Raw genomic sequence first — 17500 nt, forward strand, 5'->3', positions numbered from 1 at the left:
ACATTTGTTTAAAAAAACAAGATTTTTAATAGACATTTTTCTTTTAAGACGCTCAATTTTGGTGTCTATTAATTTTCTTAGAAAAGTTGGATATTAACAGTAAAAAGTACTTTCATATCATCTATTGTCATGTCCTCGACTCTTTTGATCATTTTGTAATCAACAAAACCTAAATTAAATATATGACGACGAAAAACATAAAGATTATAACAATTCGCAGAATCACTCCCCCCATCGACCACCATCATAAGAGTTTTTTGTAAAAAATTTGTTACTTTTTCCTGTATGATACTAATTTTTTAAAAATCACTTTTCCACAATTTAGATCGATTATTATTATTATTATTATTATTATTATAAAAGAGAAACTATATTTTGACGTTTCTGATGTAATTAAACATCAAATTTTTTTCTAAAAAAACTATAATTTTCTTTTTAAGTCGGCCTCCCGCATGTTAGATTTCGCTCAGATTTCGCAAGTCGGTTTTAGTCTAAAATCTTATTTACTCTCCATAAAAAAACCACATAATTTAATTTTTTCAATCAAAAAATAATTAAAAATCAACAGTTTTTTCAAAATAAAAAGAAACTAAAATTTTTCCCTAAAAAATTGTCTGAAAAACAGAAGTTTACCAAGTAGAGCTGCTAAAAAAACTGAATAAAGAAAATACAGTCCTCTTATGCAAAAATTAAAGTTAAATTTTAGCTTTAAAAAAAACCTAAAATATAGGTCTTAAATCATGTAAGATATATATATTTTTCAAATGAAAACAATATTAATTCAATATAATCAGTTAAGGCGCTTGAAAATAGTTGTCACCTAAACACCTAATTGTGTTACAATTTTAGGGTGCACCTAATTTGTTTAAACTTCAAAGAAAAACTTCGACGTTGAACGTTTCACAAATTTATTGTTCAGCAATCATCATCATATACCACATATGAATTGGAAAATTAACAAAAACTTTAAATTGGAGTTCAAAATTTAACAAAAGCTCAACAACAATCTACAAGCTAGAATTATACAAATTCATAAACAGAGATGTGTACCTATACGATTACCATATGATGTCATCACCCTCATTCCCAACCCTTCAAGTGCACAAAGCTGCATACCACTAATTCATAAAAGAAACAATCGCTAATACATAATCATATCAAAACATCAACTAATTATTTATTTATCTTCTCCATTCAATTCTTCCACTCTTTCCATCACGACATATGCGTACAAAGACACAGTAACCAACATAAACACTCCTTTACTCGATATATATTACAGGGAAATTTAAACACACAAATAAATATGTTCCAACTATATGCTAGTTACAACTTGTATTAGCGATTAAACAACTATTGTTAACAAAACTCAACTGAACAATTCAAAACTTGAAGCAAAAAAAGGATAACAGCAGCAAGATAATTTGTTCAATGATTAAAGATAAATTTCGAGGATTTGATAGTGAAATTGTCGTGTGAGAAGTGAATATGTGACAAGTGAATATTAGAAATGGCAGAATTACTGACGCTTAGGAGCCTTTAGGGCTTTCAGCCAACAGTTACGTAAAATTGCATAAATTATCGCGAAAAAATTAATTCGAAGGGAGAAACGGATTGTTTGTACCTTAATACAGTCTCGATATTGATCTCCAGCGTTTGATGTTGTATTGATTGTGTTATGAGTGCTCTCAGTCTGCTTAATTTTGGGACAAAATTAGAACCACGCTTTACGTTTTTAGATCTTTGGCAAGAGAGAGAGATAGCAAAGAAGAAGAGAAGAGAACGCAGGCGCACAAGGAAGGAAGGAGAACCGGGCAACCCCGTACCATCTCCTTCCACCAAAACAAAAACAATAATTTCATTAACACTTTTGACCTGCCATGCAAGCGCACCTGACATGGCAAAGGCCGGACTCACAACATAACGAAATCAACACGCAACACCACCAGTAGATCTTACAAATCAATCTATCGCCTCTGAGATCTTCAACAAGACACATCTCGCCAAATCTCGAATACATCTACATGATTTGTGTATCATCGCACTCGAACAACAACTATTGAATCCGATCGATTACAGCTTTAATATATATCTAATTTTCCGAAGATCGGAGATCTGATATATGAGATTGAAGAAGCTGAAGAACATAACAGATGATCGTCCTTGATTGAAATTCATCATCGGTAAAACACGTGTCTTCTCTTCAAATCAAACCTGCCCAATAAACAACACGAAATCTCATTACATCAACCGGAAATTGCTTACATAAAATAATCTATGCATCTAAGAAATCCAAACGAATAAACAGCAACAAATCGACTAAATCGTCTTGTTAAATAGACGCCTTTTTCCAAGTTTAATCCAACTATGACAAAATAATCGATCAAACAACAGGTGTGAGATAGATAACGAACCTCATCCTTCTGAAACGGCGGATCGGAATCTTAATCTTCGGTAACCACAACAACCGGTGGCGATCGACTGATCGTAACATATCAAATCCATAACCAAAACGTAGATCGAAGAACGATCTACAAGATTACAATGATATAATCGTTTGAAACGGCTAACAGAAACCAAGATCTAAGAAGAAACGTGAAAACTTCGTCCTTGATAAAGGAGAGATAGAAGTACACGGCAACGAATAGAAGATGATAGGGGATATTTATTGACCCTTTTGGTTGATCCAACGGCTGTGGTGAAATTAACGATGGTGATTTGAACGGTCAGATTTTAGCGTGAGTTGGTAGTTGATAAAGGCTGGACAGATAATTATCAGCTTGCAAACGTGGTTGGTTGTTGTTATCTCATATCTGGGCCAAGTATTTTGACTATTACGCCCGTCGATATTATTTCATTTTTTATGGTTTGATATTTTTTAATTAGAAGGAGTAATGAATTGTAATCTTTTAGCCTATTAGGCTATTGGTCTATTACATTTTTATTTTCTACCTTACCTCAACTTCATATCATTTCCATTATTTTCTTACTCACCTTAAGAATTATTTACCATTTCATATGACCACTTCATATAAATTAGGAAAGCGCTGTTTTGTGCATGGGTTGTAAATAATTTAAAGTTTTTTAAAATAATGGTTAGAAATAATTTAAATTTTTCTAAAAAAAATACAGAAAAGTGATTGTTTCCAAAACTATGTAACTACAAAATCTAATAGTATATACTAAGGTTGATTATCCATTTACCAAGGAATGCCCAAATGTGTAATAATGGAAAAAGTATGTGCAAAAAAAATATCGAAATAGAACATTATTGGAAAAAGTATAGAAATAGAACAACGTTGGAAAAGGAAGGGACCAAATTGACAATTGAACATATTTTTGTGGGTGGAGATTGTAGTTATAAAAATTAAAGGGATTAAACTGTGAAAAGCCCCAAAGAGTGGTGGCAGAAATCTAAAAGTCTAAACTTTACTGTTGAAAGTTCACATTCGCTTTAATATATACTAGGAAAAGACACTTGTGTTACATGAGTCATTCTTTTTAGAAAAAATAAGGGTAGAATAATATGATAGACGAAAACTACAAAAAAAAAATAAAGAAAAATGATTGATTTTAGCAACTTTTTAGAAAACATTTGACAAAAGTTTGAATGCTAAAAAGTCCGGATTGATAATAGAAGAAAAAAAGTATCAAAATAGAATAATCTTGAAAAATGAGAGACAAAACTGTAAATGGATTAAAGAAACGGAACACTTTTGAGAAAATATAAAAAACATGTGTGAAAAGTCAAAATTGAATCTTTTTAGAAAAAAAAAATAAATGATATAAGAATACGATAGATGAAAATGATAAAGAATAAAAAAGTGGTTGTAAAGAAGTAAAAGTGAAAATTAGTGACAAAAATATAAAGAAATAAAAATAAAGTGCCAAAATTCTAAAAATGAAGAGTTTGTTGAAACTTTAGTGGCCAAATTATAAAAAAAATAAAAATATAGTGGTTAAAAGTGAAAGTTTAGTGATAAAAATATAAAGAAGTAAAAATAAGGTGCGAAAACTATAAAGAGAAAAAATTTGTTGAAACTTTAGTGACAAAATAAAAAAAAGTAAAAATAAAGTGATAAAATTATAAAAGAATAAAGAAAAAGGGTTTCAAAGAAGTAAAAATAAAAGTTTAGTGGCAAAAATATGAAGAAGTAAAAATAAAGTGGCAAAATTATAAAAAAAAAGTTTGTTGAAACTTTAGTGGCAAAATTAAAGAAAAGTAAAAATATAGTGTTAAAAGTATAAACATGTATTGAAACTTCTCATGTCCTTTAATATATATATATATATATATATATATATATATATATATATATATATATATATATATATATATATATATATATATAAAATTTAAGAGAAAGAAATTGTGGAGCTCCATAGCTAACTCACTTGAAGTCATCCTCACAATGTTTTTATGCTTGTGGAGGGATGGTGTTCACCATGACAGACATAGTATTGTCATATTTTTTTTTGAACGACTGAATTATATTAAAACGAGTTAGTAAAGCATTAGAAAAACTATATATTACAAATAGATAAAAAGAGATATACATCAATCAAACCAAAATAATGAATTTAATCTAGTTCTATTATTAATCCAATTAAAGGAAGAAAGTTGGATGTCATCCGCCGTTAATATATGGTTGTGTTTAATCTTGCATATGGTAAAAATCAAAATCTTGGAATGGATTTTTGCCAAATAGATTTTTAATGCAAAGCCTTCATTGTTTTATTTTTTGTTTCTATGATGAATGTTTGATTTAGATTTCTATTTCTATGGTGATGGTTGTTTATATGGTAGGGGTTTGATTAATAGTTTGTATGGTGGGTGTTTGATTTATGCAAGAGATTTCTATGGTGACGTTGTGTCCAATGTAATAAAGCGTTGATATCATAATGACATTGCATATGATCATATTGTTAGGATGTATGAATGCAATTAAAAAGTGGTCGTTTCCACTAACATACAATGCACTATCACCCATCCATCAAGTTAGGTTCTAAGAAAGAAATAACACACGCGAGTATGTGATTGGTGGAAAAAAAGAAGGAATAAAGTCTCTTGAACTTTGTTTTGATATATTAAAATAACGCAATTTAACACGTAATACCACATGGAAACCTAATAATAATAATAATAATCTAAATTTTAAACCAATATATAAGTAAAAAAATGTATAAAGTAGTAGTTTTTGATAAATCTTTTTTTTTTTTTGGACAAAACAATGTTCATTAATAGAAATTTGATGAGAGTGTGTTATCTTTCTATGCAAATTTATTTAATGACAAAATTTTAGAAATTACAAAGACAATTTATTTGGCAAAATAAAGAATATATGAAGGTAGAATATATATGAAGGTCTAGCCGTCTAGGTGGCTAATATTTCAAATTATGCAATTCAAGCAAAAAAAATTCATAGAAGCCGGCTGGGCTAGAATCGGGCTTCACCAAAGACCCAACAAGACCAGCCCAAGGAGCTCCTTCGATTTTCATTTTCAATATATGTAATCAATGTTCAACAAAACTAATCATAACTCAGATATGGCTCCAAAACTTGTACTTGTCTGTCAAGTTTTGACAAAATACCGTTTTAAATCATATATGTATATAAACAGGAATAATAGTAAAAAATATATATCAAATTATTAATTATATTAAAAATTGTCGCCTTAAGTCACGTTTTACAAACGACGTGGCTCGCCACAGCTCAAAAAAACTTGAGCCTTGACATTGCCGTCAAGTTACGTCTTACATTATTTAGAACATTTTATGTACTATATACTCATGTATGTTTATGACATTGTCTGCGGTAATACATTTTAGACAAAATTTTAAAATTGGTCTGTATGTTTTGTCAAAAATTTCATTTTAAGGATATCTATTTGAAAGAGCTACACTATCAGTCCTTGTGGTTTCAAACATTACATTCTTGGTCCTTATGACGTTAATTTTGACTTTTGACCATTTAGTTATTTTGAAATGACCAATATATCCTTGGATCAAATATGATATATATATATATATATATATATATATATATATATATATATATATATATATATATATATATATATATATAAAAGATTTGGTCCAAGTGTATATTGGTCATTTAAAAAAAAACTAATTGCTCAAAAGTTAGATTTAATCGTAAGAAAGACCGATGAACAAGGTTTTGAAACCATAAGGACCAATAATGTAGCGCTTTCGATAGATATCCTTAAAGTGATATGTTTTGAAAAGCATGGGGACCAATTTTGAAATTTTGTCTACAATTTAACCAAACCAATCTAAATACGTTTATCAAAGCTATATAAGGGTTGAATAAGCATTTATATTTTTGTGAGGAAGCATGCCTTGAAACTTATTCTTAATTATTGTGGGGTTTATATAAGAGAAAAAGAGATGATGAAGGTCGAATCGTCGAAATACTTGTGATTTGGATTTTTCAAAGGAATAGTTGAAACAGATACAGATAAGATAAGAAAAAGGAAAAGAATAACAATTTTGTGAGAAATTTGAAAAGGACCGAAATGACATAGAAAGATTTCATTATAAATATTCATTAATACAAATTCAAGTTTAAAGTAACAAACCACGATTTCATAAAAGTTTTACCTTGTAATGTAGTTTTTCCCACTAAATATTTTACCAGGTCTTCAGCTGTTGTTCGGTTTCTCCGATTCTTCCACTTTGATCTCGTACCATGCTTCTTCAATGCATGCAGAACCGAAATAATAATTAAATGGCTTAGGGCTGTTTGTTTGCCTCTTAATTAGAAAATTAAAGAGGCAATCTCTTAATTTTTCAGATTCAGTGTGTTTGTTAGCCTATGAATAAAACCCTCTTAATTTATTAAAAACCTCTTAATTTTTTAGATGGAAAACCATGTATGAACTGAAAAAAGAAACGCGTATTCCTCTATACCCCTAATAACATTTCAGCGACCATCTTCTTCACCTCTTTCTACTCCATCAACACCACCGCCCCCTTCTCCCTCCCGCTCCATCTCCGATCTGCAACCCTCCGTCGGCCTCCCACCGCTAATGCGCCATCCCCGCCATCGAAACCAACGTCGACATCCCTAGCAGCGAATCCAAAACCACCGTCCCTTTTCCCTCCTACCGGTTCATAAATAGGTTTTTTCTTTCTTGCCCTAAAAATCGGTTTTCAATTCATAGATCGATTGTTGTTTATTTATTTTTTTTTCTGAAATCAAAAGCCCTAAAAGTCGATTTTTAGAGTTGGGAATATTTTTTTTTCCGGAGTTGTGTTCTTCCTTCGGTTTTTTCCAGATTTTTGGTTGATTGATCGAGTTTGGAGGGTTGTTTTTTGGGTTTTACAAGGGGGTGCAGAGTGCAGGTTGAGCATTGGCTTGGAAGAAGTGTGCTTATGTTAAACCTGATAGCAACTACAGTCATGACAAGACTTCAGAGTTTGTTATTAAGATATTGCAATTTATTGTGCCTCTTGTGATCTTGGGTTTGGCTTTTGTGATCAGATCTTACACCAAAGAGAAGTCTGCTTGAAAGAGAAAGAGAGAGCTGCTTGCTTCCTTTTCATTATTTGAGGTTTAGCTGGTGTGTTGTGATGTGTTGTGTTGGTATTAAGTTATGGAAAATATTTATGTCTATTAAAAAACATGGTGACTTTGGTTATTTATTAGATGAATATGCCATGAGGACAGGTTTTGCTTATGTGACACAATTTCAACATCATCTTTTCCAGCCTCTAATATGGCATCCGCATGAATTGCAAGGCAGTGAATAAAAGAACCTTTAATCTCTAAAAAAGGTGCAATAATCAATTAATCATTGAGAGAATGATTATTATCTACGGATCATACAATAATGTTGAGTATAACTATAGATGTTGTTTCAACCCATATAGACATCAATTTATTGACTTTGCATACACGATTGGAAATAGAACACAAAGATAACATACGTTTGGTGAATGATTCATATCATATAGAGTTTGATTTAATTGGAGATTTTGATAAATTATCGATTCTAGCAACATACTTTGAAAAGTTGTTTGAAAAGTTGGTGATTCAGCACAGGGGTAAAATGGTCATTTTGATAATTCAGCACAATAATTCAGAGGTCCCAACCAAACAACATTTTAAAAATTCAGATCTTAAAAGTTCAGACCTTCTTAGAAATTCAGATCTCTTGAAAATTCAGATCTTAAAAATTCAGATCCTACCAAACAGCCCCTTAATGTTAATTAATATTAAAGATCAACCACCTCTTGAATAGGTGCATTATTTTTTTCTTGGACTCAATAGACTGTTAAAATTTATTTTTTTTGGTACAAAATCTATCTTTTTTCTTGAAGTTAAATCAAAACTTGTTTAAATGTAATATCTAACCTAGTACCTTAAATTTGTAAATAAAAAAATATATATCATAATATTGTCACGAACAAAGCCATCTTGATCTAAGAAATTTGTGGAAATTTAGTTGACACTTATTAACTCTTAAACTATCAAACTATCGTATACGACCTTAGCAAAGTATTGAGAGCACACAGATGACCCCAATTTAATATGGACCAAGTTAAACTTCTTAAGTCCATTTAGAGGTTTCCGCAATCGAGTAAAATGGCCACTCATTCGAGTAGAATGCTTTGGTGTCAACTAATATAGGTGGTCTCAAATGAACCGAACACTATATATATATATATATATATATATATATATATATATATATATATATATACAGTGTTCGGTTCATTTGAGACCACCAATATTTTGTGAGACCGCGAGACGCATTTTTTTAATTTTTTAATTTTTTTAGTTAATTCAAGTTTCGAAAATAATATTTAAAAAAAGAATTTTTTGATTTTTCCATTTATTTTGTATTTTAAAATTATTTTTAGAATATGTACAGTGTAATATTCTATTTAGAATATTTAACGTATTTTCCAAAAAAAATAGAATTGTTTTTTATTTTTTTTTTTTTATTTTTTTTAGTTAATTCAAGTTCCGAAAATAATATTTAAAAAAAGAATTTTTAGATTTTTCCATTTATTTTGCATTTTAAAATTATTTTTTAGAATATGTCAGTGTAATATTCTATTTAGAATATTTCACGTATTTTTCAAAAAAAAATGGAATTTTTTTTAGTTAATTTAAGTTCCGAAAATAATATTTAAAAAAAGAATTTTTGGATTTTTCCATTTATTTTGCATTTTAAAATTATTTTTAGATTTGGTCTCACGGTTTCACAAAATTAGAATGGTCTCAAATGAACCTGAACCTATATATATATATATATATATATATATATATATATATATATATATATATATATATATATAAAGGTTCTTTAATCTTATTCCAATTTTTTTTAAACAGCAAACTATCGTACTCCTAATATAATCTTAAATACTATCTATGTCTCATAATAAGACTTGAACCTATAACCTTTCATTCGAGAGAGCCGCTCTTTACTTCTGATACCAATTCCCATGACTTTTAATATATGTACTTGGTCCCATTCTAAATTAATAAGAATTTTCCCAAAATACCCTTGGTCAAGGCTGGTCAAAATCAACAAAGTTCACTGAGTCAACCCAGTCTAATCAACTCATGCCTCTTATGCGGGGCGTACTCGGGTCCAAGGCATCGGGGCTCAACCTGCATACGCGCAACGTACATACAAGTTTCTTCTTGACCCCTTAAGATCTTAATACTTCGACTTTTTACATCCAAATGCAGATCCAAGGCCAAAATACCACTAAGAGTCATAAAGTTTCCAACTTTATGACTTTGCATGTGCGTTAAGTGCTTAATACACAAAATCCCAACTTCTTAACACCTTAAGACCTTCTAGAGCATGCATGGGGAAGAACTAAACATCAAGATCACATTTTTATGACTCAAGACCCTCATTGGGTCTGAAAGGGCAACTTATTTGATCAAGAGCATGCCATGCTCAAGAATCACAAAGGGTGGGACCAAAACGCCCTAAACGGAGGAATATCTAGATCTACATGAAAGGATGATCAAGCTATGAGCTTTTTACCTCTTGGAGGTTGCTAGCAAGTAGGGAATCCCATATCCAAACTTCTTCCAAGCTCCAAAGTCCTTCTATCACCTTCTTCTTCTTCTTCAAGAACACCAGCAAAACACATAAATGAGCTTAAAATGCACTCTTCACACTTAGGGTTAGCTAGAGGGACAATCCTTGGATGGAGGCTGATTAGGGTGAAGGTCTTGGGGCCATAAAGATGTTTAAATATGGTCCAAAGCCTAAATTTTAGGGCTTGAAACCCTCGCACGTACGTCATGTGTATGCAATGTACGCCCAACGTACAAGGCCCCATGCATGTACGCTTTGCGTACGAAGCATACGCCTAGCATACTAATTCTTCAACCAAAATTACCAAAATGCCACTATAGGCCATTTTGCAATCCTCCTCATGCACAAGGGCTAAAATGAAATATTCTTCACATATAGGGTTTAATTTGAAGTTACCTCATCATTGGGATGTTACATTGGTTTGTTCTTGAGTTCTCCCCTAAAAATCATTACTAGATCTAAAGCCTCAATAAGAGCTCAGGAACACACATATGCACTCACATTCAAGAACACGTTAATAAACCCCATATATGATGAATACACATACACACATACAAAATAAGATATGATAAACACATACATACACACGAAATCAAATTTGATGAACACATACAAAATCAAAATCTAATGAACACACACACACACTAAACTAGATTTAATGAACACACACACACGAAATCAAATTTGATGAACACACACACACAAATTTTGATATGATGAAGGGTTTTCAGATCGAATTTAGGGATTCTTGGTTTCACGTTTCCGTCCTCCTCAAACGACAATCTCCTCCCCAGATGACGAGCTCCTCTTCTATCGACATAGCCACCTGTTAAAGCAAGCCTTAGCGTCGCCGCCTGTTAAAGCAAGCCCTCAACACCAACATTCCAGATCTGGCACCGCTGCAAACCATAGCAACTCGAAACTACCGCTACCCCAATCTACAACTCCATGAAGATGACAGTGGTTTAGAAGGCTTCAGAATCACCCTCTCCAATAGTGGGCAGACTTGTGGTTAGACCTAGCTCGACGACATGGATTAATTATTTGGCGATCATCAAGAAAACGAGAACAGGAGGGAGGAGATTTGGTCGGTTTGATTGTTCGATTAGTAGGAAAAAAAAAAAGACATGTTCGGTTTGGAGAGAGAGAGAGAGAGAGATTTAATTGTTGTAAAGAAAATAAAAAATCAAATTAAAAGAGCAAATTTGTCATTTTAAATAGACTAAACTGCACAAATGGCCCTTGTGGTTTGCTCAAAATTGTCAGTTTTGTCCAAAAAAGTTTGGACTAGCACCAAAGGTTCAAAGTTTTCATTTTGTTGCTTGTTTGGTCAAATCTATTTTGATTTTTTTCAAAATGACGGATTTGCCCGTGTTAATATGATTTTCACTTTTTCTTATTTGTTTTGTGAGTTTCAGATTTAAAAAAATAAAAAATAAAAATAAATCTCTCTCTCTCTCTCTCTCTATATATATATATATATATATATATATATATATATATATATATCTTTCTCTTCTTCACCTATCTCCGACCACTACTACACCCCATCACCATTAGCCACCACCGACCCTACAACCCATCATTTTCTGCATTAGATCATCACACCACCATTAAAACACCATCGACTGTCATCAACACATAATGACCGCCAAACCACCAACAACACCAAATCTACCAAAAAATAAGAAAAAGAAATTAATCAACGGATCTGTTCATCACATAATCTAGTCGCACCCTCTTTCTCATTTTTCTTGTCGGATATGGAAAGACGAAGGTAAGGGCTTCATTCAACACATACCAACGCTAGGGTTTGCTGATGAAGATGACGGGGCTAGGGTTTTCGGTGGATGATAGTGGCGCTGAAACAAGAATAACCGATTAGGGTTTTCTAAAAACCCTAACTCCTCGCCTCCCTTCGTCTTCTCTGGAACGCCATCACCAAATCACTAGGGTTTGCTGATGAAGAAAGATAGAGATAGACGAGGCTCGCTAGAAGAACGATAGTTTACAGATTTAGAGCTTCGTCGAGTTGCAGTGGATTTTTTCAGATGGACGGCGACAACGATATGGTGATCCATGGCAGGTGGTGGAATCGATTATCGTTTGTTGGATGTTGGTGGTGGTAGAGACCATAGGGGTTGAAAGTGGAGCTGAAGGCGGTGGTGGTTGACATTGACGACAGTAGTGGAGTCGACGATGAGGGGTTATTGAGAACCATGAAGAACAAATGAAGAATGAAGGAGAAATTGTGGGGAGAGAGAGAGAGATATATATATATATATTTATTTTTATTTTTTTAAATCTAAAAATCAGAAAAAATAATTGAGAAAAAAGTTAAATCATATTAATAGGAGCAAATCCGTCATTTTGAAAAAAATCAGAACAAATTGGACCAAACAAGTAACAAAATGAAAACTTTAGACCTCTTATGTTAGTCCAAATTTTTTTGGACCAAAGTGACAATTTTAAACAAACCATAAAGACTATTTGTGCAGTTTAGTCTTTTAAATATTTTCAAATAATTTTAGACAAAATTCACAACAAATAAACATTTTAGACTAATGGTGCAACTCCAAAACATTTTGTATCAAACATCTAATTTTTGACGTATCATATGGACTAAACTTGCAATTTTATCTTTAAATTATATACAAAAACATATGGTCATAGATTCAGATTTTTTAAATTATATACAAAATCGTATGGTGATGGATTCAAAATTCTATTACGGGCGTCAAATTTAGATTTTCCAAATTCAGTATAATATCAAAGAGTACGTCATACCTCATTTCCTTGATATGCTCGTCTACAAAAACTGAACATTACTTTCACCAAGGTCTCAATCGCAATATTATCACAACCAGAAAAAGTAATAATATCTATTTACCCATGATAAGTAATAAGACTATACATAAAAAAAGGTGCAGAGAATCCATTGAAATATATGACATTGCTTGCTTTTAAATCAAAGTCATTGTGATTTCAAGTATTGTTGTTACACTACAAAAGGGAAAGAAAACGTTCACGTCAACCTTCCTATACATTCTCAGTTTCTCACCTTCTACACTGTTGTTTTCTTTAGGCATCACTTCCCTACCCTCACCTGATCTCGACAGATCCTTCTCAACTAAACCTCCATTTCCACACCAAATCTATCATATCATCTTCTTCTCACCCCACCTTCATTCCCCATTATTCTTTCTTCCCGTTGAACCAAAACTTCAACAGATTTTCGAGGTTTTGAAGTATCAAAAAAATGGCATCCAAGTCCGACTTTGCACAGAAGTTGCTGCATGATCTGCGACTCAGGAAAGAACGAATGGGTGTGTCTCAGAGCTCGGCTCGACCCAACGCTACAACCAGAGGTACCATAATACATTTTTCTTGTTATCTCGATATATAGTCAAACTTTGCACTTTTTGTATTTTGGTTTTCGATGAATTTTCTTGGTTATCTTTAATATAAAAACTACCATTATGATCTTTGTTTTATGTTATAAGTGGGTTTTGAATTATTTTTGCAAAAGTAAAGTACATCTCTCTAATTTAGAAGTTAAAAGATGGGCATGTTGATACTAAAAAGTTAAACTTAAGCTAGATCAAGATTCCTGTTCATCTTCTTGAAGCGATTCCAAAACACTTTGCACACGTGACTCAACTACAAATATTAAAGTGTCCCAACCGTGACAAAGTGAGGGTCTAGAAGCAAGATTTTATAATCAATTTTCTTTTAAAATATTATCATTTTTCTTTTCATAGTGATCGTAGAATTACTCCAAAAAATAAACTTTATCGTTAAATTGTAAAGAACAAGTTCTAGTAAATTTAATAATTAATAGACGTATGATAAATTATCTAACAAATCACGTGATAAAAAGTATGAGTGAAATAGGCATAGGTAGGGATCAAATTGGTAAAACTATCAATATCATCGTTAATGTTGTTGATATCATCATTGTTGATATTAATGTTGACATAAACTTATACAATTGTCATAAAAAATGACATCATGTAATAAACAAGAATATGAATGTGTATTAAACGAGATGAAAAAGATGTGAGTGTCAAAATTATAAAAAAAGACCGCATTTTAGAAATAACCATAAGTTATATATATATATATATATATATATATATATATATATATATATATATATATATATATATATATATATATATATATATATATATATATATTGAACCCTTTTCAATACTTTGCCCATGTTTAAAAGATATATGAGTCATTTGGCTGCATGTGCAATATGTATACATTTATGCCGTAGTATTAACTTATTTGTTCATTAATTATATATAATTATCAACAGTTAGCTATAAGATGTTTCAGTTTGATGTTTGGAAAATGAGTACATTGCAAATACGAAATTGTAAAAACCGGGTTTTAAAGCCAACTAATTCAATTGTTCACTTTACATTTTTTATTCCTATTTAAAAACCAAAAGAACTACGTTTTCAAGACGATTTCGTCAAACATATGTGTTATCTTTGGCTTAACTCTTTTAACACCCATATTATTCCGAGGTTCTAAATAACCGGAAAAGAAACTTGAAATGAAAACAACAATGTTGGTGAAAAAGCCATTGTGAAAACTAAACCTTAAATTGATTTTTTTGTTCTTACAAAAATGTTTGGTGTAAAAAATAAGAAAAGTTGAAAAAAGGACCATTTTGTAATGAAACTTTTTTATGGGTCCACTGAAAAAATATGGCTATTTTTCGGGAATGATCAATAAAATTAATTATTTTAGTTTATTTTAAATACATAAATTAAGTCAACCAAATAATACATTTAGAATTATACCTTAAATTTTCCTCTTAATAAAAAATATTAATTTATTTTAAATCAACCATCAAAATATCTACATCGACTATAAATAAATAAATCTTTGTTGACCTAAGTTTACATTATCTTTAAACATTTTAGTGATATTGCGATGTTTGTCTTTAAAAAATTTACAAATGATTGTATTATACAAAAGCCCAACTACTTAGCCAATCTAGAAAAATGGATCGGGCCATATCTTGAAAGTGCAGCCTCTTCAGAGCGTTAGCTACAGCAAATTGATGAATCCATTTGTATAAATACATGGTTGTGTATGCATATATCTTCTTTATACTACCACCTGCAAATTTGGGATTTTGATTTCATTTTTGTTGATGAAGATGCATATAGAAACCCAGGAAATCTGCAGAGAGGATCTAGACAAACGAAATCACTCGAATCTGTACGTTAATCTGGAAGATCAATTAATCAAACATGTTTTTGTAAACCCTTCAATCACTTATATATATCTTGGGTGTTCTTGTAGATTGGTGGACCAAAAATGGCGAACCAACAACAGATGTATGGAGGATCATCCCGAGTCCCGGCCATCAAAGAATCATCCCAACAAATTGTTTCGTATGTCGGTGGCCGACACCATAGATCAGGATCCACCGGAGATTTTCCGGTGGCATTCACTTACGCCGTCAAAAATGGCGGAAAACTATTAAACGTGGATTTTTCAGGGTCTGGTAATGCTAACGCAATGATAGATTTCTTGCATCAGATTGGTCGGGGATCACTAGACGTTGGCAACACACGAAAAGAGACAAGTCTAGTGAAACATAGTACTTCAAATGGTGGTGTCGTTGTGCCTCCACTCACCACTACTCAAATCAAGGAGATTTCAAAAGGGGTTCAGAATCTTTACCAAATATTAAGATCAAGTTCTAATGGAGTGAACATGGATAAACATTCAATGGATGTTGGAAAAGAGTTGTTGAAAGGTGCTAAGGGTTTAGAAGAGTCTTTAAGGATGCTTGTGAACATGCAAGAAGCTTCTGAGTTGATGGTTCACCCACAACGTAAGAATCGAATCACTTTACTAGAAGTTGATCAAGACGATGAAAACGATAGTTCAAAGATCGTGGACCAAAATCAAGTTGCTTTGCCTCGGTTCTCTTTCGACAAGCCTTCTAAAAGGTCCAATTTTTTGGTTCAAACCGATGGTTTTTCTAAGTTATCAACTCATCGAAGGTCCACAAGCTATGGTGAGGAAAGCCTAATAAGTGTTTCTAATTCTACTACATCGAATGTGAAGAACAACTCGGAAAAAGGGAGGATCTCAAATGTAATCGCGAAACTTATGGGGTTAGAAGAAGTTCCCAGAAAGATAGATTCAGAATCCACTCGTAATGAATCAATAATACAAGTTAACAAGAGTTTGAAACCACCGAAAGATGGTATACCTCCATTAAAAGATCAAAAACCTCAACAAATCCATGAATTTGATAAAAATGGGGCACCAAAACCTATGAGGACTGTAAACAATGTGGCCATGAAACAAAGATCCGATCAACTTCCAGAAAAGCAAGATAGAGCACACAATGGTGAAACAAAAGAGAAGATACAACATAAGCGTAGAAGTGTTGAAGTTGTAGCGAATTTGAGACAAGAAAGAGTGGAAAAGAAGAAAACGATTCGAATGGAGAAGAGTAACGAGATCAAACTCGTTCCAAGAAACAATCAAACAAAAGAACAAGAAAACAGGACGTCCCAAAAAGGCAAACAAGAGTCACAACAAATCAAACAAGTGAAGTCAAGGGATTTGCCTTCAAAAGTGTCTCACATGCAACCTTCTTATGAACATAATCTAAAACCTAAAGATGCAACTCCAAAGGCACAAGAATCAAAACCAGAAAGAACAGAAAGCAACGTGAAAGAGAAGGTGGTGACACGAAAGAAGGTAGATTCGATGGTGTTACGTAGAACTGAAGCCCCTCTAAAAGATGAGGTCATGAAGAGAAGAAATGGAACCCGAACACTCAAGAACTTAGGGACACCATCCAAGCATAGACTTTCTGTGTTGAAAGAAACCCAAAGAAAAGACGTACAACAATTAGTTTCCGTTTCTTTGAAACCAGAAGAAACCAACATCAAAATATCGAATCCCAAGAAACCGGAAGAAAAAATCCAAGTAAATGACAAGGTAAAGTTACATTCACTATTATTTCATCATTTTGTGGATCATATATTTATGAAACAAAAAATCTCTCAGGTACCAATATGCGAAGATAATATCAAGATTGCTCCTCAAGAAACCCAAGAAATCACAGTTACCATTAAGCATGAAGGTTCGAGTGATAAAAGGATAAAGACTCGTAATCTTTCGGAAAACAAACCTAAAAAAGCATTTCAATCGGGTACAGTTGCATTGACAGAAAACGAGAAGCAACTCAAGGAGATTCTGATAAAAGATCAACTTTTTTTAAGCACAACAGAAACCCTTTTCAATTTCAATATACCCATTGGTTTTCTTCATGTCGATGATCATAATCATCGTAGTGAGGAAACTAAGTTGAAGTTAGATTGTGGGTACGAAATAGTTAGACGAAAAGCAAGAAGCC

At 32.1% G+C, this 17500-nt stretch overlaps 1 protein-coding gene and 1 long non-coding RNA gene across 2 annotated transcripts in view; one reads left to right on the forward strand and one right to left on the reverse strand.

Moving 5' to 3' along the window:
• Positions 1-1406: 1406 nt before the first annotated feature.
• On the reverse strand, positions 1407-2645 carry LOC145052565 (uncharacterized). Its single transcript, XR_013684079.1, has 2 exons — positions 2415-2645; positions 1407-2214 (listed from the first exon to the last, which is right to left on the reverse strand). It is a non-coding gene; the product is annotated as an uncharacterized LOC145052565 (long non-coding RNA).
• Positions 2646-13076: 10431 nt separating this feature from the next.
• LOC145052566 (uncharacterized) overlaps positions 13077-17500 on the forward strand; it is a 5085-nt gene continuing 661 nt past the window's right edge. Inside the window, exons 1-4 of the mRNA XM_079000400.1 lie at positions 13077-13460; positions 15275-15336; positions 15421-17082; positions 17152-17500. The exon at positions 17152-17500 is cut by the window's right edge and continues 661 nt beyond it. Coding sequence (XP_078856526.1) covers positions 13352-13460; positions 15275-15336; positions 15421-17082; positions 17152-17500 — 2182 coding nt within the window. The 5' untranslated portion in view covers positions 13077-13351. The remainder of the gene's footprint in view (positions 13461-15274; positions 15337-15420; positions 17083-17151) is intronic.

This window comes from Lactuca serriola, chromosome 5 (assembly GCF_051521515.1).
Source record: "Lactuca serriola cultivar US96UC23 chromosome 5, Lser_US96UC23_V15, whole genome shotgun sequence".
Taxonomy (NCBI): Eukaryota; Viridiplantae; Streptophyta; class Magnoliopsida; order Asterales; family Asteraceae; genus Lactuca; species Lactuca serriola.